Source organism: Felis catus, chromosome C1, assembly GCF_018350175.1.
Source record: "Felis catus isolate Fca126 chromosome C1, F.catus_Fca126_mat1.0, whole genome shotgun sequence".
Lineage (NCBI taxonomy): Eukaryota > Metazoa > Chordata > Mammalia > Carnivora > Felidae > Felis > Felis catus.
In genome coordinates this window covers 107,768,637-107,791,891 of record NC_058375.1, presented here as the reverse complement: position 1 = coordinate 107,791,891, position 23,255 = coordinate 107,768,637, and the positions used below count along the sequence as shown (strand labels likewise).

The 23,255-nt window shown below is 44.2% G+C and overlaps 1 protein-coding gene and 1 long non-coding RNA gene across 4 annotated transcripts; one reads left to right on the top strand and one right to left on the bottom strand.

Moving 5' to 3' along the window:
* Nucleotides 1-1,765: 1,765 nt before the first annotated feature.
* Nucleotides 1,766-4,355, bottom strand: LORICRIN (loricrin cornified envelope precursor protein). Of its 3 annotated transcripts, XM_045033545.1 has the most exons (3): nt 4,245-4,355; nt 2,689-2,994; nt 1,766-2,613 (listed from the first exon to the last, which is right to left on the bottom strand). In XM_045033545.1, exons 2-3 carry the CDS (start codon nt 2,969-2,971, stop codon nt 2,000-2,002), a joined length of 897 nt encoding a protein of 298 aa, XP_044889480.1. In that variant the 5' UTR covers nt 2,972-2,994; nt 4,245-4,355; the 3' UTR covers nt 1,766-1,999. The 3 variants fall into 3 exon arrangements, with proteins under 3 accessions (XP_044889480.1, XP_023114948.2, XP_023114949.2); XM_023259180.2 differs by having other exon boundaries at nt 1,766-2,994; XM_023259181.2 differs by having other exon boundaries at nt 1,766-2,994; nt 4,239-4,334.
* A 13,251-nt stretch (nt 4,356-17,606) lies between these two features.
* Nucleotides 17,607-22,521, top strand: LOC109502613. Its single transcript, XR_002161329.3, has 2 exons — nt 17,607-18,071; nt 19,342-22,521. It is a non-coding gene; the product is annotated as an uncharacterized LOC109502613 (long non-coding RNA).
* Nucleotides 22,522-23,255: the final 734 nt, after the last annotated feature.

Genomic DNA, 23,255 nt, shown 5'->3' with positions numbered 1-23,255 from the left:
CACCCAGTGAATTTTATATTTTTCAATTCTAAAATTTAATTCTACAGTTGTTTATTATAAATTTTCACTTAATTCTTCTTTATAGTTTCCATTTCTTTGCCAAGACTTTCTATTTTTTTCAAGTGTGTTTGTAAATTCTTGTGGAAGCATTTTTATAATATCTTTAAAGTCCCAAATCTGTTTCATTTCAGTGTTGGTATTGATTGTGTCTTTTCTCATTCAAGTTGAGATTTTCCTGGTTCTTGGTATGGTAAGTAATTTTTTATTGTGTGCTAGACATTCCAGGCATTATGTTTTGAGACCCTGGATCTTATTCAAATCTTATATTACAGCAGGTCTCTGCTAATACTACACCAGTGAAGGAAGTGTGTGCATAGGGGGTGTTATCTCCTTACCACTGGAAAGGAGAAGTCCAATCTTCTCGTTCTTTTTTTCCAGGGTGGTTAGTTATAGTAGGGTGGATATTATCATAAAAGATTTCTGCCTCTCTAGGTCATGTTTCTTGGTCCTTTGGATATGGTGGGAGGTATTTGTCTGCACCTGTTGGCATTTCTTGGTTGCAGACTTTGCAGTGCCCAATCTAAGATAATAGGAAGCAAAAAGGAAACCCAGGGAACTTACCACAGACAGTGTCAGTCCTCAAGTTCTGAGGACCCTAGCTACTCTGCCTTCTTCTCTCCACCTTTTAGACTGTCCTTATGTTTTTTTAAATATATTATGCCCAGATATTTTAGTTACATTTAGCTGGAGCAATAAGGAGAAGTGCATCTACTCCATCCGATACAGAACTAAATGTCTTACTTTTATTTAAAAAATATACATATGTATATGTATATATAATATGCAGTGGTTGGACTATTGGGTCTTTAAAGCTGCTACCTGTTTTGACTCTCTAAATGGAAGAACTGGGGAGGGATAATTTGTCTTTTTGTCTCCAGCAATGACTGGGTAAGGAGAGTACTTTGGATTTTTGGTGTAGCAGGTGTTTTGCTTCAGGTAAATCAATAAGTTAACATTTACCTAGAGGTAGTAGAATCAAGATATGAAATGGGGCCTGGAGAATTCCTGGCCAGACTGATACTCTATATCTCTTTTGAGACCTACGCAATTAACAGAGCAATTAGAGCTTTTTCCTTGCTAATTGGTATGTTTCCTGTGTTTCCCCATGACCTCTCTGGTACTGGTATGTTTTTTGCATACACTTACGCTGTATGTTCCTAAGTTAGGTGAAGCGTCTTTAAGAGATCAGGAAACAGCTCCTGTACTTCCTCCTCTCCCTACAGGTACCTAGTAAACATCTCACACGCTGTAGAGAGTCACATATATACAATTATTCTTTCTCCTGTGAGTCTGGGTAGCATACGCTAGTGCTCCTCATGTGAAGCCACCCTGCCTTCAGACCTTGCAGAGCAAGTTCTGGACTATGAGAGACAGCATCTCCCCAGGGCAGACCTGTCTTTAAAAAGCATTGAGCTCAAGAAGAAGACCCAGAGTGGCAATCCAACCCACTATGGGGTTGTTCATGGAAATCTGTCCGCAGAATCTTTGTGTTTGAGGATCACCTCACCATCTTAAGCCATAAAACAGAGAGCTCACATCTTTGCTTCTGGTTGCCAGTCATTCCTCCCTCCTCTGCTGACCCCCTTCCCCCAACAAAATAAGTGTATTTGTTGAATGAATGTATATATGGACGGATGAGTGAACGGAGGAAAGGAAATGAATGAAATGTGACTTGGAAGATACAAAGGTGACTAAAACCCAGAAATTCTCATGAATTGCAAATTTATTGACTGAGGAGGCACTGGGGTTGGGAGGTAGTTGTACAGAAACCAAAGAGGAAAACCTGTAGAACAAGAAGCAGCCCCAGAACTCTAAGGCTTCGCCTGGGTGTAACACACGAAGCATTTGGGAACCTCGGCAATATCAAGAGAGCGCTGAGCCCATAGGCGCCCACGGAAAACGGCTCCAGCTCCTCAGTCTCCGCGGCGTCCAACTGGCCTTATTTGCTTGGCCAAGTAGGCGCCTGCTTCTGCTGGGTCTGGTGGCAGATCGGGACGCCCTTGCCACCTCCGGAGCCCCCACCGGAGCTGCCGCCTCCACCGCAGGACGACCCCCCACCACTGGAGAAGCAGCCGCCGCCGCCCCCGGAGGAGCCGCTGCCCCCACCGCAGGACGACCCCCCACCACTGGAGAAGCAGCTGCCGCCGCCTCCAGAGGAGCCGCCGCCCCCAGCGCAGGAAGACCCCCCTCCGTAGCTCTGCTGCGGCATGCAGGAGGTCTGGGTGGTCTGCTGCGAGGAGAAGTAGCCAGCTCCCCCGCAGCCGGAGGAGCCCCCGCCGCCCCCGCAGCCGGAGGAGCCCCCGCCGCCCCCGCAGCCGGAGGAGCCCCCGCCGCTCCCGCAGCCGGAGGAGCCCCCGCCGCAGCCGCCGCTAGAGATGCTTCCATAACTCTGGCACTGAACCTGCTGCCCGGAGCCTCCGCCGCCCCCGGAGTAGCCCCCGCAGCTGGAGCCTCCCCCGCCCCCGGAGTAACCCCCGCAGCTGGAGCCTCCACCTCCGCAGCTGGAGCCTCCACCGCCCCCGGAGTAGCCTCCGCAGCTGGAGCCTCCGCCGCCTCCGCTGCTGGAGCCTCCGCAGCTGGAGCCTCCGCCGCCCCCGGAGTAGCCTCCGCAGCTGGAGCCTCCGCCGCCTCCGCAGCTGGAGCCTCCGCCGCCCCCACAGCTGCCACCACCCCCGGAGTACTTCACACTCCCGCTGGAACCGCCGCCGCCGCCGCCGCCGCCTGAGTAGCCCCCGCAGCTGGAGCCTCCGCCGCCTCCTGAGTAGCCTCCGCAGCTGGAGCCTCCGCCGCCTCCAGAGTAGCCTCCGCAACCGGAGCCTCCGCCGCCTCCGCCGCCCCCGCCGCCCCCGCCGGAGGTCTTCCCGCAGCCCACTGGGGGCATGGGGGTGGGCTGCTTTTTCTGGTGAGACATCTTGTTTAAGGAGAGAGAGAAGCCTAGAAAGAGCAGGGAGCATCACTGGACCAACCGCAAGCGCATGGAAGAGGCAGGGACAGCCGTGGAAACGCCCATCATCCTTCAGGGCAGCACGGCCAGGCTGGGCTTGATGCCGTCTGTTTAGACCGGGAAGAACTCTCATATGGGACTCCTGGGATTAGTCGTTTCCCCCTCAGAAAGTCTTTACCAAGCAGTAAATAGCCCAGGTACTGCTCGCATTTCTCTCTCCCAGCTCTGCCTTTGGCATCTGAGTGATTTGGGATTAAATGACCCACAGTCCCACCTCTATCCTCACTTCCTGAAAAATGAGACAGTTCGAGCACTTCATCACTCATGCCTCCTCCAATCCCAACACAGATTCTCTGAATGCAAATAGAAATTTCCACAAACCTCCACCTAGGGTGGAGGATTTTACCTATCCCTGACAAAACAGAGGGAGGTTTGTCCGAATGTCAGAGGGCTGTTGCCCCCACCCCCCCACCTTCTCTGCAAAAGCTCTTAGTTCAAACTCTTGGTCTGTCCCACTGAGCCTAGCCATGATCCGGAAGCTAGTTATCAGAAAAAGCAGTCTCCCCCTGATCTGGTCTTGTCTGTACACAGGGGAAAGGACCCAGTGGTCCTTTGGATCAGAATCTCTGACCAGAAGATGTAGGCTTTGCTTACAGCCAAGCTTGGTTGAGGGGGGCCATTAATAGTAGGAAGTTGTGCCATGGCATCTCATGCCATTTCTCTCTCAGAACATCTCTGAAAAACTGGCACTGGGTTCCTGAGGTTCCCCAAATATCCACCATCTGCAGCATTGTCTGCATTACTCTCCTTGTTCTCTCTTACTCTCTGGAACTAAGACTCAGCCTATTCTCCTGCCCACTCATAGGAGCAGTCTGCAGAATGTCCCTCTGTGCCCATCACTGGCCTGCTCCTAGAAGGGTGCCATAGAGATAGATGGAACTTTGTGCCCATCACTTGCCTGCTCCTAGAGGGGTGCCATAGAGATAGAAGGTAGTCTTGTCTTTGTGGAGTTCCTATTCTGGCCAGAAGATCAGAGACACAAATCCACACAGCAACAGCTCAGCCCCCACTGCCTTCCTGCCTGAATTCCCTCTAAACATGAATGCAGTTGGAAAGTCAGAGGTCCTATAGTTTCCAAAGGGGTCAGAGGTCTTGCCAATCTGTCCCCTAGTCCACCTAGCCTGCACAGGCCTGGGGAAGACTAGCTGGGAAGATGAGAGTCAGGAGAACTCACACTTACTTGAAGCACCAGGAGCTGAGTAAGGAGAGGAGATGCTGGCTTATGTTGGGAGCACTGGAGCTCCCAAGGTTTTATACTCTGAGCCCTGACTCATCTATTGATCTGGGCCAGCCTCTCATGTTTGACCTCAGTTATGTGACCCATGGCTGTCACCCCACCTGTCTGTTGATTACAGGCACAGGGTGGCCCATTCATGAAGATTTTGGCATTCTTGAGATAGTGTGTGACTGGCCCCTTCTCTGATGCAACTGTGTGGCAGCAGGGATGGCTGGCTAGAGTGGATGGCAGTCATTGTTTCCACAACCTATGACAAAGGGTTCATGCTGTGAACAGAGGTCCGTGCTTGAGGACTAGGTCTCAGACTCTTAGTTGGCCCAAGAGTCTACACCATAGACAGGACTATAACTGGCCCAAGAGTTTGCCCGAGTCTACACCATAGACAGGACTATTACTAATGGAACATGGCTATCTACATTTATTTATTTCTGCAGATTTATTCCTCTGATCGTTGATACTTTCCTTGCAGAGGAGCAAGGAAGGACCATGTGGTCCTTCCCACCATGGCCTTTGGCCCTGACATCCTGAGGTCTTATGTGGCAACAGTGACCTCAGCCTATGAGGCAGCCGTGGAATGGAGGGGACTTGAGGTTAAGTGACTGGGTTTGGGTGCTCCCTATGGTACTTGTCAGCTGTGTCACCTTGGACAAAGTCATAGCACCTTACCCAGTGTCTGACATAGGAGGCACTTAGTAGTTATTTGTTGACTATTGAATAAGTAGGCTTCTGATGCTCAGTGACCTTGTCTATCAAATAAGAATAATACCTGTTTCATAGACTCAGGAAGCAGGAATAGTTATATAAAGTACAGAAGGTGATGCTTTTGTTTTTATTGTTTTCTCCTATTACAGCACAGTCTTACCTCCAACGTGGCCTACCCTTGGACACCAAGGCCAGAAGGGAGTCCATGGGTAACTTGAGGCAAGTTCTTAGTGGGAAAATAACTCAAAAATTCCCCATTGACCCTGGATCAGTAGCATCACCTCTATGTATGAATGGCATGCTCCCCCCCTTCTTTCATCACTGGAACTCAATTGTTATTGTCTAAATTATGGCATTTGAACTTTGTTCCACCCATCTGTGTGTTGAAATGACAGATCCAATAATAAATTGACTGTTAATTATGGTGGAGTTTTAATGATCAAGTGGTTCTGATTAGATTGTGGCCTTCAGAAACCCGTGGCTCTAGTTTTAGTTTGAAAGGCATGAACCCAGGCAAACCCAGATGCTCTCCTCCTGAGAGACTAGCCAGAAGGGAGAAGCCAGGACCTATTGGAGAAAGCATGTTTCTCAACTTGAAGCTGAGGCACCAGTGAGATTTTGAAGGGAAGTAAGCCCCAACTAGATGACTACCATGGGTATAACAAAGGTTGGTTTTATTTAGTTGGGAAGCACTGGAGAAAGAGAGAGGGCGTAGACCATGTACAATTCCAGCACTGATCTGTGGGCCCATGTTGGCCCATTACTGTGTGTTCTCTAGTCTGGAGGAAAATGTAAGTAAAAGGATATCAGCAGTGTACTCTTTTTTTTTTTCTTTCCATGTTTATTTACTTTTGAGACAGCATGAGTGGGGGAAGAGCAGAGAGAGAGGGAGACACAGAATCCGAAGCAGGCACCGGGCTCTGAGCTGTCAGCACAGAGCCCAACGTGGGGCTCGAACACACGAACTGTGAGATCATGACCTGAGTCGAAGCTGGACACTTAACTGACTGAGCCACCCAGGTGCCCCTCAGTAGTGTATTCTTGAGAAGAAAAGTCTTTTATTTTGAAATCATGGCCTTCCTACATTTGTGTGTGTTAAAAATATCATTTTGTTTAAAAGTGATGGAAACTCCAGGAGGTTGTAGTTTGTTTCAAGTCCTTACTTGTCAAACTATAAAAATTGGCTATCACAGAAGAGAGGGAAATGTTACTATATGAAATTCTCAAGTTTGGAAGCCTCAAGTGCAGGTAATCCCATAAAGCTAATCTTCAAATTGCCCATGTCAGTTGGAGTATGTAAAGATATGATATTTTCTTTCTTTCTATATATAAGATTTGAGATTCTAGAGCTTTATGCATTAATCCAGCCAACACAGTGTACTGGGTACTACACTGAACATTAATAGAGTCAGAAACCTTGTCAAAGCTGTGCACGGATCTCCTTGGTGGATTTTGGAGAGGGATATTCCATGCCTGCCTTTGCTATTCTAGGTAGCATTTAATAAGAAAACCTTTCTAACTAGTACATTCTACTTTGCTAACATGTAGAAGAGGCTGATGCAACATGGTATTGACAGCAATGCTAGATCTTGTAGGCTCTAAGTTAACCTTGCCTGAGGTGAACATATGAGCTTGCTTCTCCATTTTATCCCTCTAGACCAGAAGTAATGAGATACTGTGTGGACAGCAATTGATGATCACATTTCATCAAATCAGTGAGGAAATGATGGAAGTTTGTAGAATTATTACACTTGGGTATTTGAAGTTTTTTGACTTCATATGTCATATTTTTAAGATTTATAACCCTTATATACTTACCTTGAATGTGTGCTAGCACACCTGAGTTCTGCAGCCTCACAGATCACATCTTTGTTCTTGCCTTTACCTGTATCCTTAGAGGGGATGGACCAGAAAGCAAATGCTTCAGTGCTCAGTGTGGTGCTAGGAATTAATAGCTGCTCACTGAATCCTGGTGGAAATGAAAGGAATTCTTTTATTTTTAATTTAAAAAAATTTTTAAAGATTTATTTATTTTTGAGAGACAGAACGTGAGTGTGGGAGGGGCAGAGAGAGTAGGAGACACAGAATCAGAAGCAGGCTCCAGGCTCTGAGCTGTTAGCATAGGGACCTATGCAGGGCTCAAACTTACCAACTGTGAGATCATGACATGAGCTGAAGTCAGAAGCTTAACCGACTGAGCCACCCAGGTGCCCCTGAAAGGAATTCTTAATGCCTGTTGACTAACAGCTCTGGTGGTGGTGGTGGTGGGGGGGGGGGAACATGGTCCCTATCCCAGGCAATCCTCAGTCTGAAGGGAGATCACAGCTCTTGAATATGGGGACCCCCCAGCCTGATAGAAGCCTACTCATTACAGTCTTTATGTGTCTAAAGCTACACACATGCATCCTCATGATTGAGTGCTGACAACCTACCTAACTGAGGGTTAAAGGGCAACAGGTGGTTTGTAAAGAATAAAAAAAGACACAGGGCAAGGGCTCAGGAGCATTGGCAGGGCAGGCATAGAGCTTGGAAGCCCTAAACATAACATTGTTTACATTCACTGTGAAAGTTTCCTCTTCTAGTCCTGGCCAGGAGGTGCCTCAGAGCTTCAGAACAGCCCCCCCCCCCCCCCCCCCACCGCTCCAGGGTACATATTCATCCTCTCTCCAACGTTCCTGGGTCAGCAGTTTGAAGAGGTGGTTGTCTTTGTTAGAGAACTGGGAGAAGGACAGCTCTCTAGTGGTTCATGGCTGCTAGAATTCCTTCTCCAGGAAGCTTCCCTAGGTCCATCCACCCACTGGTTCCATTTTCTTTGCCACTTTCCCTTTCCAATCCCTTAAGGAACTACTGTACCAGTTACAGCCTGCTAATGACACATCCAGTAGCCTTGTCTCCTTTTTTCAACTTATAACTGTCCTTGACAGCTGGGTCCCCATTAGTTCCTTATTTTGCATCCTAAGATTCAAAGAGAGTTTATAGCATCCTGGAGCTTTATTTGGACGTGTTGACTTTTGAATGACTCTCTTTTGGTGCTTCTGGAGCTCATCCCTGCATGGGGAAGGAGGCCCACAGCAGAGTTGTTCCAGCATTCCTGAATAGCTTGTAGATGCATGCAAGATGAGCAGTGTGCCCAGGGACTGCACTTGCTTGGCTTAGACACTTTTGGCGTGGACAGACTCGTGTTTATGGACTGCTGCTGCATATGGGTCTTGTCTATTCCTCACAAGGGTCCTGTGTGCTCAGTGATGTCATCCTCATTTCCCAGATAAAGCAATCAGCCCATAGAGGCTAATGGAACTGCTTACATTTCCCCAACCTTTAAGTGGCAAAGCCAGGATTCAGACTCAGTTGTTTTGATTCCAAATTTTGCATTCTTTCCAAGTACTACATGCCTCTTCTTTTTGAATCAATATGGGCAGAATGAGGGGATGACATCCCAGGCAGGCTCAGGTTCACACCCTCTAGGAGGCAGGGAACAGATCTCACTCTTGTGGTTGCTCCCAGGTGCTCAAGGACGGTTCTGTTAATTAGTGGACTGTAGGAGCCAAGAGGAGGTAGAGGTCATCTGATAGACCTTTACCATTGTTGGAGGTAGATGAACAACCCAAGGCCCAGAGAAGCCAAACTATTTCCCAAGGCCACACAACAGGCCCGAGACTAGAGACTGGGTCTCTGGCCTTCCCATTCTAAGCTTTTCCCACTGCAGACTCCTTAGAGGCTTTGTGATTTCTCCTGACAAGATTATCTCCAGGTGTTGGCAGTGAGACCAGGAAGTAGTTACAAAGACAGTAAAAGTATTGAGCTGACATGTTCAGGTAAACTCCTGGGTCTGAGTGCTCTAGCCTCTGGGCCTGGAAGGAAATTGTTGATGCTGAGTTCCTTCAACAGGTGGGCAGCTGCTGCATAGCCTGAGGGCTCACATATAAACTTTACAAGCAGGGAGGAGCAGTGAACAGCAGTTATGGGCCCTGTCCTGCTCCGAGATAGGCTGTGTCAGAGGAGGCCTCTCAGGACTTTTGCGCCTGGTGGTAGTTGGTGGCCCAAGAATGTTGGTTCAGCCCGTCCACTGTTAATCCACTGATTATCCATGGGCAGATAATGCATCGTTGCTTTAACTGACTCCCAAGTCAAATAAAATCTGGAAATCAAAACGATATGAAGGAAAAAGCACAAACATTTCAGACCCACAGCCTTCTAAGCTCTTTGGCCTAAAGCTTTAACCCAAATTCTTTCGGGAGCATGCTGCTTTAAGATGACCAGCACCAATATACCTCTCCTTTACTGGGAGTCATTGAAAATCAAGGTAAGGTAAGTGCTCTTTCCATTTTGGTCTCAAATCTAATTTTGACTCTTACATGGGTCTCTCAGGAATTCCCTGGGGCTACAGCAGGCTTTGGATGTGACCTCTCTGACTCAAAGACAGCTAATGGGATTTACTACTGAAGACCAGAATCTGGATCCAGCCTGTGTTTTGACCAGGAAAGCTCTTTCATCACATTTGCTGGTTATCCTTAATTTTTGTTCATTCTTCAAACTATACCTTATTTCAGTAGTTGAAGCTGTTGAAATTGGGTGGATGATTTATGGCAAACCTCTTGATTGCTTAGAAATGTAAGAATAATCACAATTTGGTTTGTGTGCCTCTACTGACTTTTCCATTGGGTCCTTTCATATGCTCAGAGAGTTCCAAGGTGAAGGGCTATGGAACCATTTTTCACATCTGGTGTGGATTCCTAGGGCCTTCTCTCCTGAACTAGGAACAGCATCTAGGCAAGATTGGATGCTCCTAATTTTCCACTTCTCCATTTAACTCAGAGTATTTGATATGTACTTGTTCATCAGTGAAGGAGATGATGAGAATTTTAGCCTCATATCCCAGGGAAAATACAATCTGATTTAGTTTTCCATGGAAATTACTTTAAATAGATTGGTCATGGCAAGCTGCTTTCCCCTGCCACCCCCCATCTTTCATTCAAGGTGCCTGATTCCCCTATCATCTCCCTTTCTTATTTTTCAGAATATTCCTTGGATCATGCTTTCCTATAGATACTAATCACCCATGGTCCAGTGGTCAGCTTTCTGGAGGGGCCTGAAGCAGCACCCGGGGGCACTTCTGAGGTTTGCCAGTCTCTGGTCTGTTCTGAAGGTTAAGGATTAGAATCTTTTCTCTTCTGAGGTATTGGGGTCTTGGGAGTTCTTGTGCTCTAAACCTGTGATCTTAAGCTCACATTTCCCACCCCCCTCCCCCAACTTCAATTTCTCCACGTATACAGTCTGACTTCTGTCCAGTTTCCTTTTGGTCCCTCCTTCCCAGAGCCTCACTCTGGACAGAGAGGAAGGAGAAATGAGGATCAGAGGTAGTAATAGGGAAGAAACTAGGTGGGATGACAAGAATCAAGGGCCCCTGGGAAAAGAGGTTAGAAACTCTCATACCTCCCTGTGTGCTAGCCTTGTTCCAGTGAGAGGCATTTTGGGTACTTTTCTTCCCCAAGAGCATTCCCCCCCCACCAAGCTTGCTGTGGAGGAGGAGGGAGGGATTTAGCAGAAGGGTTGGGTGAGGAAAGTTGGCCTGTGCTATGAGTAACCTTTGCAGAGTATCATTACCCAGGGTGGATATAATTGCTGGGGATTAAGAGAAACATGTGGGCAGGCTACTATTGCCTTAGATCCTTCTATGATTAGCAAAGATCACTTTGGGTCTCAGAGGAAGGATTATTTTATCTCCTGAATGTTCCCTGGAAGTGAATCCCCTTGTGGAACTGGCCCCTTACTTTCTAGTAAATCATTCTGTTGTAAAATACAAAGAAAAACAAAACAAAAACAAAAACCAAGTAGCTTCACCATAACTTGAAAAGTAAAGCAGAGAAAACAAGTTACATTTAATTCCAGTATTTAAATACAATTAATGTTAAGTCTTGGTTAGTACTTTCATCTCTTTTTCCTTCTTACTTATACCTTCCTTTCATATAAACTCTCCGTTTTGGGTGCTGATTTTCCACGTGATATTTTCATCATGCACATATCCCCATGGCCCTCCATTAGTTTTAGTGGCTGTGCTCCTTTTCCCGCTCCTTATCTTACTTCCACCTGCCCTGTAACCTCTTTACCCTTAAGACCTCATTGTTGAATTTCAGTGGGTATTTGTTGTCTCCCTGACAGATTGCTAATTATCTTTATCTTCGTTTATGTGCACAGAGTGGCTTCATAGTAGGTGAGGAGAAAGGTTAGTTGCATGAGAACCAATCCCCAATCCTTTAGTTCTCATCTCCGATGACTCTTTGTGCAGAACCTAGTGCCTCAGTTCCCCTTGACTCTAACTCCACCGAGTCATTATTTTCCATCAAATGTTGTTTTCATTTTGTCTCCATCTATTCCTCACAGGGCCAGGATTCCCTTGGGAATGTGCAGTCAGAAACAATACCTTCTAAAAAATTTTTAATTCCAGTATAGTCTACAGTGAAATATTAGTTTTAGGTCTGCAACACAGTGATTGCTTCCACCCGGTGCTCATCACAGACGCACTCCTTAGTCCCCATCACCTATTTTGCCCATCCCCTCTCAGAACCATCTCTTTGTTCTCTATAGTTAAGAGTGTTTCTTAACTATAGTTTTCCTGTTTGCCTCTCTCTCTCTCTCTCTATCTTTTTTCTCTTTGCTCATCTGTTTTATTTCTTAAATTCCATCTATGAGTATTCCATCATATGGTATTTGTTTTTCTCTGACTGACTTATTTCGCTTAGGATTATACTCTCTAGCTCCATTCATGTTGTTGCAAACCTTTTAGTGTATGTGTGGGAGAGTAGGAGTAAGGGACAGAGGAAGAGTCAGCAGTTTAATGGGGCATTTGAAAAACAAGTCACTTAGGGCAATAGTAGCCAAGTGCCCATGGGATAAGGGGATGCAGAGAAAAGGAGTCACTGGAAAAGCCTTCTTGGAAGAGGTGTTTTGAGTTGGGATTGGAAAATAGTGAAAACTGTAGATAGGTTTCTCCAGATTTGAGCTTTGGTTCTCATATTTCCTTTCATGTGTATGTGGCTAGGTGTGCATGTGTGATGTGTGTACACACGTGTGATGTGTATGTGTCCATGTGTGATGCGTGTGTGAATTAATGATGTGTATGGACATGTATAATGTGTGTACCTGTCTGTGTATATATGTGCACACATGTTTGTGTGTACATATTATATGCTTATACACGTGTGTAGGCATGTGTGATATGTGTATGTGTCTTTGAGTCTGTGTGGGGTGTGTGTCCATATGTCCATGTGTCCATGTTTATGTGTACACATATATGTGTGTGATGTGTGTATATATATCTGTGTATATGTGTTTCTGTCTCCTTTCCACAGACTCCAGTATCTTTCCTCACATCAGACTCTTCTTCATAGAACCTGTTCCCTCTCTCCTGGGAATGTTGGCCCTGGAATTGCTGTCAGCCAGCCCTCAGTGTCCACAGTAACTGTATTACGTGTCAAACTGGCCCACATCATTTTCCATTGTTTCTCTAGCCATGGTAGTAGATTTGCCCAATAAGGTCATGCTTCAGCTAAAAGTATTCAGTGTCTCCACATGAGGATGAAGCCCTGATTTCTTAGTCCAAAGGGCTTTTTTTGTGGTTCAGTACTGCCCATGTTTGACTATTCCCTTGTAGAAGCATTTTGCTGCAAACTCAATGACCCTCTCTGCCACTGATCTAGGCTGTGTTTAATAACTTTGTATTTTTCCTGTGCTTTTGCTACATCTGTTAATGCCCCCTTTCCTTGATTTGTCTAACTTCTATTTTCCTTTCAATATTTCATCAGACATCATTCTTCCAAAAAACCTTGCCCAACACCCCATCTGATTGAGGGAGCACCTCATCTGCAGCACAGTAATCCTGCCCCCACCACACTGGGGGCTCCTTGCATCCCAAGCATCCAGCACTGCAGTGGATGCTGGTAGAATCCAGCTCACGTCTAGAATTGTCAGTGGCCTGGACATTGTGTTTTAGCCTGGGTGGGGAACATATTAGGTCTCTGTCCTATTTTCACTTCCCAGACAAGATTGTTTGCTCCTGGAGGGCAGGGGTGGCATTGCAGCTCTCAGTAAACTTGGAGCCTATGGATACACCAGGCACTGAGTCAGTGTTGTTTATTGAAGGGAAAGAAAAAAGGAAAGAATGAAGTGGAGAACAGAAGGAAGGAAGAGAGTAAGAGAGAAAAAGAAGGTAAGAAGGGCAGGAGAATTGTTGCAAGCTTTATAGTTTGAGTCTGAACAGAATATTGATTTTCTCTCCCTTCCCAAATTTGGGTTTTCTGGTCTAATTCTGGCAACTCCATGAAGTTATAAGACCCATTTGCCCCCAAAGAAGGAAATAATCAGACATTATATCATTTCAGAAGTTTTCTGAAGGTTTTAGTTTTGTGGCTTTTTGCTGTGATTTCATTTCAAATAGATTGATATTAATATCTGATTAAATTATTCATGGTATTTAATTGCTCTCCATGATTAATGAAGACATTTTACTCCTCATAATCACTGCTAGATCCTATATGGATTACAAAGGAGTTACATAATGTGAGGTGTGCTTTCCACTGGTGAATCACAAGCATTTCTTATTGTAATAGCTGTGTACTACTTTCCTCCCTCCCATATGAAAATATTAAGGTTTGTGCTGGACCATGTATTTGATTTCTGAGTTATTTCCTTAAACAGTTTTGGACTTTGGGGCAGTCACTCGACCTTACCTTAAAGTAAAAAGTATAAAGAAATATCACCTTACAATTATTGGGTTAGTATATGAAAGAACCAAGTTTCAACACTGGATCACGGAATGAATATTTCTAATTGAGGTGGAAAGATTAGGAAACAATCTGGGAATATAATCACTTATGTGTATTTGAGAATGAATAGAAAAAAAATATTCCTCCCTATCTCTCCCTTTAAAAAATGAAAATGACTTATTGTGGATGAAGGTAGAAAACCTTTATTACACACATGTAAATATGTAAGTGGATGATAATTTTCAAAAGGAATAGATAAGCTGTTATTAAAATGTTACTTTAGGGGCACCTCATTGGCTCAGTCCATGGAGCATGATTCTTGATCTCAAGGTTGTGAGTTACTTTTTAAAAAGGGTCGGGGGGAATCTTTGGGAGTGCCCATCTTGCTCAGTGAATAGAGCATGTGACTCTAGATATCAGAGTTGTGAGTTTAAGCCCCACATCAGGGGTAGAGTTTACTTAAAAAAAAAAAAGGCAAACAAATGTTACTTTTGACCTTCAAAAAGATCCTAATGGTTTTAATATTTTCATTCATTTGCTAACTTTGATAAACTGTCAAAATACTTTACTCATGTCTTCATGCCATGAATAGACTACAAAGGTTTTATAATATTTGAATTTATAATATTTGAAATATTTTCTCGGGGCACCTGCCTCAGTTGGTTAAGTGTCTGACTTTGGCTCAGATCATGATCTCATGGCTCATGAGTTTGAGCCCCACATTTGGCTCTCTGCTGTCAGCTCAGAACCTGGAGCCTTCTTCTGTGTCTCCTTCTCCCCCTGCCCCTCCCTGCCTCACACTCTCTCTTTCAAAAACAAACAAAAAATATTAAATAAATAAATAAATAAAATAAAATTTGAAATATTTCTAGAAATATTTATCTATACTTTTGCACTATTTTTAATGCGTACTAGAACAAGCACTTCAGATTTATAATTTTTATGGATATTATTGTGTAGGATGAAGTAAAATAAAGTAATACCGTGGTAATATACCTTTGAAATAAATTTGGCTAAGTAAAACAGTGAGTTGATCTAGAGAAAAGTATTAATAGTACAGGGATGACATAGATATGGGGAAAACTGTGAAGGAAATATGTGAATTTCCTGAGAGTTTGGACACCCTAAGTTACAACACGGGTCCTGCTATTTTCCTTTGGAGGGTTCCAAACATCTTCCTGGGAAATATAGACTGGTGTAGAAGTTGGACCTCAGGTTCAGCTGTGGGTGGGGAAGCTCCAACCATGAGAGCAGGCCCATCTCTGTCCTACTGAAACACCATGGACCTGGGGAACACTAAGACTCAGGAGCTGACCCAGAGCTCTGCCTTCAGGGGCAGGCCAGAGTCACCCTGAAGCAGGCAGTGTGTCCTCTGAGTTGTACTTTTTCCTTTGGAGCCCCCAGACTCTTCCATTCTATACCCAGATCATCCTCAGAAATGTCTCTGCATTGTGGCAAGACTTTGGTGACAGAACAGGTGTCAGAGACATGGGGCAGAGTCCTGGTTTCACCACTCACTGGTTGTGGGGCCGCATATACATTACTTAACCTTCTTAGGGCTACATCTCTAGGTATAAAAGGCTTTATCTGCCTATGTATTGAGGGTGTTGTGAAGATTAAACAAGATCTATTATTTGTAAATACTATTGGAAAATAGGTGTTTGATTAAATTTCAAACTCAAGGAAAGATTGTACAATTCATTTAAAACAGAGTGTACACATCTGATATTAGTTCAAAGAGGTTTTCCATCTGGGGGCATGCAATTTGTGAGGGTCAGAATTATATTTGGAAGAATGTTGCTCTTATGGTAAAATGTCAGGTGTCATTGGGGAGCTGAGGGTGGAGATGTGATCAGGGGAAATCTTTCCAGGGCAGATTTTCTCCAGTGGTGTTGCCTTCCCTAAGGCTAACGTTGGGCTTGGGCTCTGGCTGGCCTTGTCCCTTTTGTCCAGTTTTCTCCCATGTTTCTCTCTGAGTCACTCATTCAGTACTTAATACTATTATTACCAATGTTGACAATGACCATTTGTTGAGCACATACTATGTGAAAAGCACTATGTTCACTATTTTAGTGTTTCTTCATTTGAACCTTACCATGTACTGTGAAACTATTACCCATATTTTATTTTTAAATGTTTATTCATTTTTGAGAGAGAGCATGAGCAAGGGAGGGGCAGAGACAGAGGGAGACAGAGGATCCAAAGCAAGCTCTGCACTGACAGCAGTGAGCCCAATGCAGGGCTCAAAGTCACGAACTGTGAGATCATGACCTGAGCTGAAGTTTGACACTCAACTGACTAAGCTGCCCAGGTACTCCTATTACCCACATTTTGCAGATGACAAAGTGTGGTCTGAGGAATATAAAGAACTTGTCCAAGGTCACATGCTGAAAAGTAACTGAGCCAGAATTATAGGTTATCTGTTTGACTCCAGAACCCATGCTCTTCAGACTATGCTATCCTATGGGATACAAGTCAACATCAACATCAGCATCAGCAAGTGTTTTCTGAGAGGTGTGTAGTTGTCACTCATCACTCTAGGCACAGGCAAAACATACACACACAAATCCTCCTCTGGGATGAGACCTCTGAGGAACCCGGAAAATTCAGGACCTTTAGAAGCTGGAATTAAAGCCGACTTACTTAGCTTCTGTAATGGAATGGGGGACATTATTGTGGCTCTCTTTAACAGGGGATGTCTAGGGTTTGGGACCCCTAAGTTGACCTTGCTTTGGGCTGAATGGAAAGGAGGTTCTCAGCCAAGCCAGATATTATGCAATCCAAGAGGCCTCTTCCAACACTAGGTTATGTGCCCCCTTTCTGAACCCCTAAAATGGCCTGAGTTATGTATGTATGTATGTATGTATCTATCTATCTATCCATCCATCCTAGAGACAGGGAGAAGGAAAGAGAGAGAATCTCAAACAGGCTCAACACTCAGCACAGAGCCTGGCACATGTTATCATGACCCTGGGATCATGACCTGAACTAAAATCAAGAGTTAGATGCTCAACCAACTGAGCCACTCAGGCACCCCTATTATTATATTTTTAAAAACCACCTGCCATATTGTGTTTACATTATGTGTTAATGTCTATCTTCCTTGCCGGGCTAAGAAATTGAGGGTAGAACTGAAACTTACTGAGCATCCAATTTTTAGTACTCAGTGCAGTGTCTGTTATGAAGTGGTGTCTTATAGATGTGGAGAAATGTCATAACCAAGGTGATTGTACCCACGAGGGAGCAGGTAACCAGACCTTTAAGAGAAGGGGAAGAAGAGGAAAGAGTAAGATTTTAAGGATGATTGGCATTTGGGGCTCTAGAAGGATGCTATTTCATTGGAAGATGAGCTTGTCATGGTGAGTGGGTCACCAGTCCTTGTTTGGAGCCTTCACTGATGCTACTACCACCACCATCATTACCATCACTACTTAAGACTTGGCTACAGACAGGATATATGGATGCCACACTTAACCCTGAGCCTTGCTCAGTAAGTGTCAGATCTTGGCAAGCCAGTAATTTCAGGGGAAAGCACAAAAAGAGATGAGAACAAGGTGATGGTAATTGCTGCCTAGTGTGCCTAATCCTTCAGGAAATCAAATTTGGGATAATAGAGGTGCTTCAGCCAAACTCTTGGATGATGGGGGCAACTTACATGTTGCCTTTGCTGAAATGAGTCTCAGAAATGCCACTGAATTCCAGAGATGCCATGGCTGTTGTGGTTACTCTGCACAAGATGTTATAGGCACAGCATTTTTTTTCCTTTAAAATAAGTTGTGTTCTGATTCCTGAGATTAATTGCTCACCTTTCCATTTGTGGCAGAACAGGTCAAGTGTCCCTCAGCGGGGCTCCATGTCTGTGCGGGTGTTGAGCCAGGTGTGGCTGGTGGGGCCTTGCCAACACCACTGGAATGTGACCTCACACTTCTGACTGTTGACCTCTCCCCACAGGAAATGACAACTAGTAGGGCCAGGCTCTGACAGGTCTGGCCAAGTCTAGCCCATGGTAGAAACACCTGAAAAGCCTCCCTTGGTGGGCTTACCTTACTCTGTATTCCCATTTTTCTTTCTCTCAAATGCACACAGAAATTGCCATCCTGGACAAACCCTAAATGAAGTGGACGTGGAGGCTGAGATGCAGAAAAAACTGCTATGGCTGGGAAGGAGAAAGTGCTATCCTACAGCCCACCCCTCCTGGGAAGTGTCATCCCCTTTGCTGCTCTAACTTCAGTCCATGTGCTTCCCCTCTGCTTGTCCTGCCAAATGGCAGCAATGAAGCAGGAGGGACTTGGGTCTAAGCAGTCAGGTAACCAGCCTTACATATAGAGGTGCTTTTTGCTTTGTGCCTAGTTTGAATTCAACATATCTATTTCCATCATCTTCAATGCCATTGCCACCATGCCTATATTGCATTGTTTCAATACTAGTGCTAGTAGTTTCAATATTAAAGTGCTTCAATAGCATCATCATTACCACCTTCCCCACTACTACTCCTGCTGATTCTGCTCATTATCATCACTGCTGCTATCACCTCCACCAGCTCCACTGCCTCTACTAACTTTGTCATCCCCAATGTCACCACTTCCACCATTCCCACTGCCATCACCAGTATTACATCTACTCCCTTTAGCAGGACTACCACTGTCATCAGCATCATCACTTCAACTATCTTCTTTACTACTGACACCACAGTCATTGCCACCACCACCACCATCAGTTACCATCTTCACTATGTCCACTGTTACCCCTGCTACTGCCACTGTGATTCATTCTCACTGTTACCACCCTTACCACCACCACCATCACCATCACCATCACTACTTATTTTCACCACCACTATTACAACTAGCATGGGGAAGAGAAGACTTAGGGGTTAATGAATAGTCATCTTTGAATGATTAAAAGTCTGTAGAATAGTTAAAGTTACTTAGGGTGGGTAAAGAAGTTAGAAAAATGGACAGAAATTAAAAGGAATTAGAATTTAATCTTGGTGAATATAAGCAAGGTGTTTCATGGAGCTAGGGCAGACAAGAAGGGTGAGAAGTTTGATGATAAAAGATAATGAGTAATTTGGAGCATGTTAAGTTTATTTGCCTAAGGTATCAACCACCTGGATTGGGCCAGTAGGTGGCCTTGCATCCCACTCACTCACTGATGCTTGGGTCCTCTCTAAAGAATTCCTTAAAAGTGGCAATCTAAGCTGTAGATGACGAATTCTTTTAGGATTAGGGAACTCATTTAACTTGAAGTAGCTGGTTCCTTCTAGCCATTTTCATATTAAGTTTCTAATTATTCTACAATACTGAAATACATTGTCTTCTCAAAAGCTAAGATTAGGGTAAAATTTAGATTAGGGTAAAATTTCTCCTAGACACCATTTCCAATCCTTGTTCATAAGTCTTGTTGTCTTGCACAGGCAGCCAATGTTATAATTTGCTATGATTTTTTTAGTAAGTCATTCTCTTGAATTTATGTACATATTTAGGAACAATGTAGTATTGTATTGTGTGTACATTTGTGTGTACACATACTTTTTGTGTCTGACCCTTGCTTTTTTTTTTTTTTTCACTCAACAGATTAGTAGAATGGGGAAGAGGATGCACTCTGGAGCCAGACTGCATGGATTCAGATCACAGCTCTGTCATCTGTTATTTGCATGATCTAAATTATTGACCCTCCTTTAGCTTCAGTCTCCTCCTTTGTTAAGGGATTACAGTGGGCCTATACCCATTAAGTTCATGTGTGGATTAAATGAATTAATTTATGTAAGCACTTAGATCAGTGCCCTGCACATACTGTAGAGAGGCATAAAGTCACATTGTTGCTTGTCACTATTCCTTAGTAATGTTTTGGTTCTGCCACAGTCTATTTAGCCATTTCTAAATTGATGGCCATATAGATTGCTTTGATTTTCCACTCTTGCAAATAAGGCTTCCACGTGTATTTTTATATATGCTTCCTTTTACACATGAAGAATAGTTTCTCAAAGATAGAGAAGATGTAAAATTGCTGCATTTATAATTTTAAAGGCTTTATTAGAAAATTATGAGTCTGCTTTCTCTTTCTTCTACCTGTTGGTTTTAGTTATTCCCTTGGGCAGCCTAAGCCATATTAGCAGCTCCGAAGTAATAGATCCTACTGGTTAAGACTGATAACTTCAGGTTCAGATGAATTTTGAGGGTAAGGGGGTCATGTTTTGAGGAAGCTTACTAAGCATTTATATACAGTAATTTATTTAATTACTATGAGGTAGTAATGACTGCATGACTATCCCCACTTTACTCATTAGGAAATGGGAGGCAAAAAGAAGCAATATAATTACTCAGGGTCACACAACCGTAAGTGGTGGATCCTTTGTACAGGTGTGAACATTGAATCAGTACATGTAAAATTTCTTAGTATTCTGCTCAACATACAGAAAACATGCAATCGATGTTAGCGTTATTCTAGGATTAATTGGTGATAATTAGGGCTGTAGAATTATTACCATCACTACTTTACTACTCTCAGAATGTGATAAAGCTTATCTCTGGGGAGTTCACTTCATTTGTCTTAACAAAATGATATGGAATTGTGGTTTCAAGCCTTGGTTGGCCAATCTAGTTTATTCTGTTCCATAGCCACAAACTACATGCTTAAACTTTGAGAAAGTTGCCATAATTAGCACCCTGGTGTTTACCCACAGATAAGATACATACACATATAGTTAAATATAAAGTGTGGATGCACATAAATTCTCATTTGTGATGGGGCAGAAGCCAGTGGGTGGGGAGCAGAGTTGCACTGGATGCCCACGAGAGAGTAATGGAGGCCTATACTTGGCCCTTGAGGAGGACAGGTCAGCTGGCTTGGGATGCTGGAACACTGGAAGCAGACTATGAAATCAATTCCCTCCTGGAGGGAATGGCATATATTAATGCACTAAACACTACTATGGGGTAGAAGATGTGGTTACTAAGATGAAGAAAACACAGCCCTTGACCTCCAGAGGACAGAATTGTTGATGCATGTTTGCACCACGGGTGACACACAGGAACATACTCTAGAGGTGCATACAAAGTGTGGTGGGGTCTAGAATCTTCCAGAATATGTCATAGGAACAGAAGTGTGGGCAGGAATTTGAGGCAGAGGGAGAGGCATGTGAGAAGACATGGGTGTAACACAGCAGGGTGTGTGCAGGGCACTGCAGGGCCAGGAAGGATGACTGTGTGGTGTGGTGCACGTGAGGAGGGAGAGGTGAGGCATCATGAAGGAGGCTGAAAGCCATGTCAAGGAGTTTTGACTTTTATCTTAAAGGATATGGGCAGCCACCAAACGTTTTTTGTCTTTTTTTTTTGTTTGGTTTTTGTTTTTAGAAAGAAAAAGCTTGATTAAATCTTAATTGCACAAGGTGTTTCTTAAAATACTGGCATCCTGAGGAAAAGCTGGGCTGCCTTGAGGTGGGAGCAGACTTGTGGGAGAGAGAGCACAACAGGAATGGGGTCCAGGAAGGGGCTGGCAGCAGCCTGGGAAAATGTTAGAAGGTGGATCTTGTAACCATGACCAAGTTTGACTGACTACATTGGCTGGTCTGATAGTCTCACATGGAACAAACAAATAAATCAGAGAATACCTTTACCCTGATCAGTAGTTACAGAATTGTTTCATTTAATCATTAAAATAACTTGTGATTTTGGCATCATTGTTACTCCCACCCTGCAGCTGAGTAAATGAAGGCTCACAGAAGTCAAGAAAGTGGCTTCAGAACCCATAGTGTGTGAGTGCTAGTATTCATTTGGCACAATTCAGCACTCCTTTGCTGCCAGGAGTGTCCCCAAAGGCCAGGGAAGTGACTACAGAGTTTATTATGCTGAGTTCCTGAATGGGGCATCACTCTGTGTGGCTGCAGAAAGCTTCAGTACCCAGAGTTGATGCCTTCTGTGGTAAAGTGGCCCTGCAGGGCCCCATGTGGTATGTGAGGTGATGGCCAGATATCCCTCTGAGGAGGAGGTGTGTGAGGGACCTGAAGAGCTAAATGTTCTCCTGACAGTTCCCTCTTCCCAAGGTAGAGGCAGCAGGTGAGACCTCCAAGGGCTGGCAAGGACAAGTGGCCTGTGACTCTCATCACAAGGGAATGATTGGACCAGCACAAATCCATCATCACTTCTGGAAAAACTGCTCCCAGGACATGACTGACTGGCAACAGAGCTTAGCAGGGCACCTTGGCCCCCCAGGTGCTCCCTTTCTTCTGCAATGTTTCAGTGACAAGAAAAAGGGATTTCTTAAGTGCTCAGCTGTAAGAATGAGTGGGTTGATGGTGCTATGGTGCAACCCTACCCCACCCTGATGCCTCCTGCTGCATCAGGACCCTGGGTCTTGGCATTTCTGTAGGCAGCCACACCTCTGAGTTAAGGAAAGTAGGATGCCTTTCACACTTTCTTTGGTTCTTCAGACACAGGCACACCTCGTTTTATTGCACTTTGCTTTACTATGCTTTGCAGATATTGTATTTTTTATAAATTGAAAGTTTTTGGAAAGCCTGCAAAAAAACAAAACAAAACAAAACAAAAAACCTATTGGTACCACTGTTTCCCAATAGCATTTGTTCAATTCATGTCTCTGTGTCACATTTTGGTTAATTCTCACAATAGTTTAAACTTTTTCATTATTATTATATTTGTTATGGTGATCTGTGATCAGTGATTTTAATGTTACTATTATAATTGTTTTGGGGAACCACAAACCACGTCCATATAAAAATTGCAAACAATCATAAATATGTGTTCTGACTTGTGTGTGTGCTCCACTGACCAGCCATTCCACTGCCTCTGTCTCTCTCCTTGGACCTCACTATTCCCTGAGACACAAAAATATTAAAATTAGGCCAATTAAAAATCCTACAATGGCCCCTAAGTGTTCAAGTGAAAGGAAGAGTCACGAATCAAAAGCTAGAAAATGACTAAGGCATGTTGAAAGCCAAGATAGGCCAAAAGCTAAGTCTCTAGTGCCAAACAGCCAAGTGGTGAGGGCAGAGGAAAAGTTCTTGAAGGAAATTAAAAGTGCTACTCCAGTGAACACACAAATGATAAGAAAGTGAAACAGCCTATTGGCTGATATGGAGAAAATTTTAGTGGTCTGGATAGAAGATCAAACCAGTCACAACACTCCCTTTAATCCAAAACCAGATTCAGAGCAAGGCCCTAATTCCTTTCATTCTTGTGAAGGCTGAGGGAGGTGAAGAATTTGCAGAAGAGTTTAAAGCTAACAGAGGTTGGTTCATGAGGTTTAAGGAAAGAAGACACCTCCATAACATAAAAGTGCCAGACCAAGAGGCAAGTGCCGATGTCAAAGCTGCAAAGTTATCCAGATGATCTAGCTAAGATCACTAATAAAGGTGGCTACAAAAAACAACAGGGTTTCGGGGCGCCTGGGTGGCGCAGTCGGTTAAGCGTCCGACTTCAGCCAGGTCACGATCTCGCGGTCCGTGAGTTCGAGCCCCGCGTCAGGCTCT

Coding starts and splice junctions, on each gene's coding strand:
- LORICRIN (XM_023259180.2), bottom strand. CDS start 2,971: ATGTCTCACCAGAAAAAGCAGCCCACCCCCATGCCCCCAGTGGGCTGC.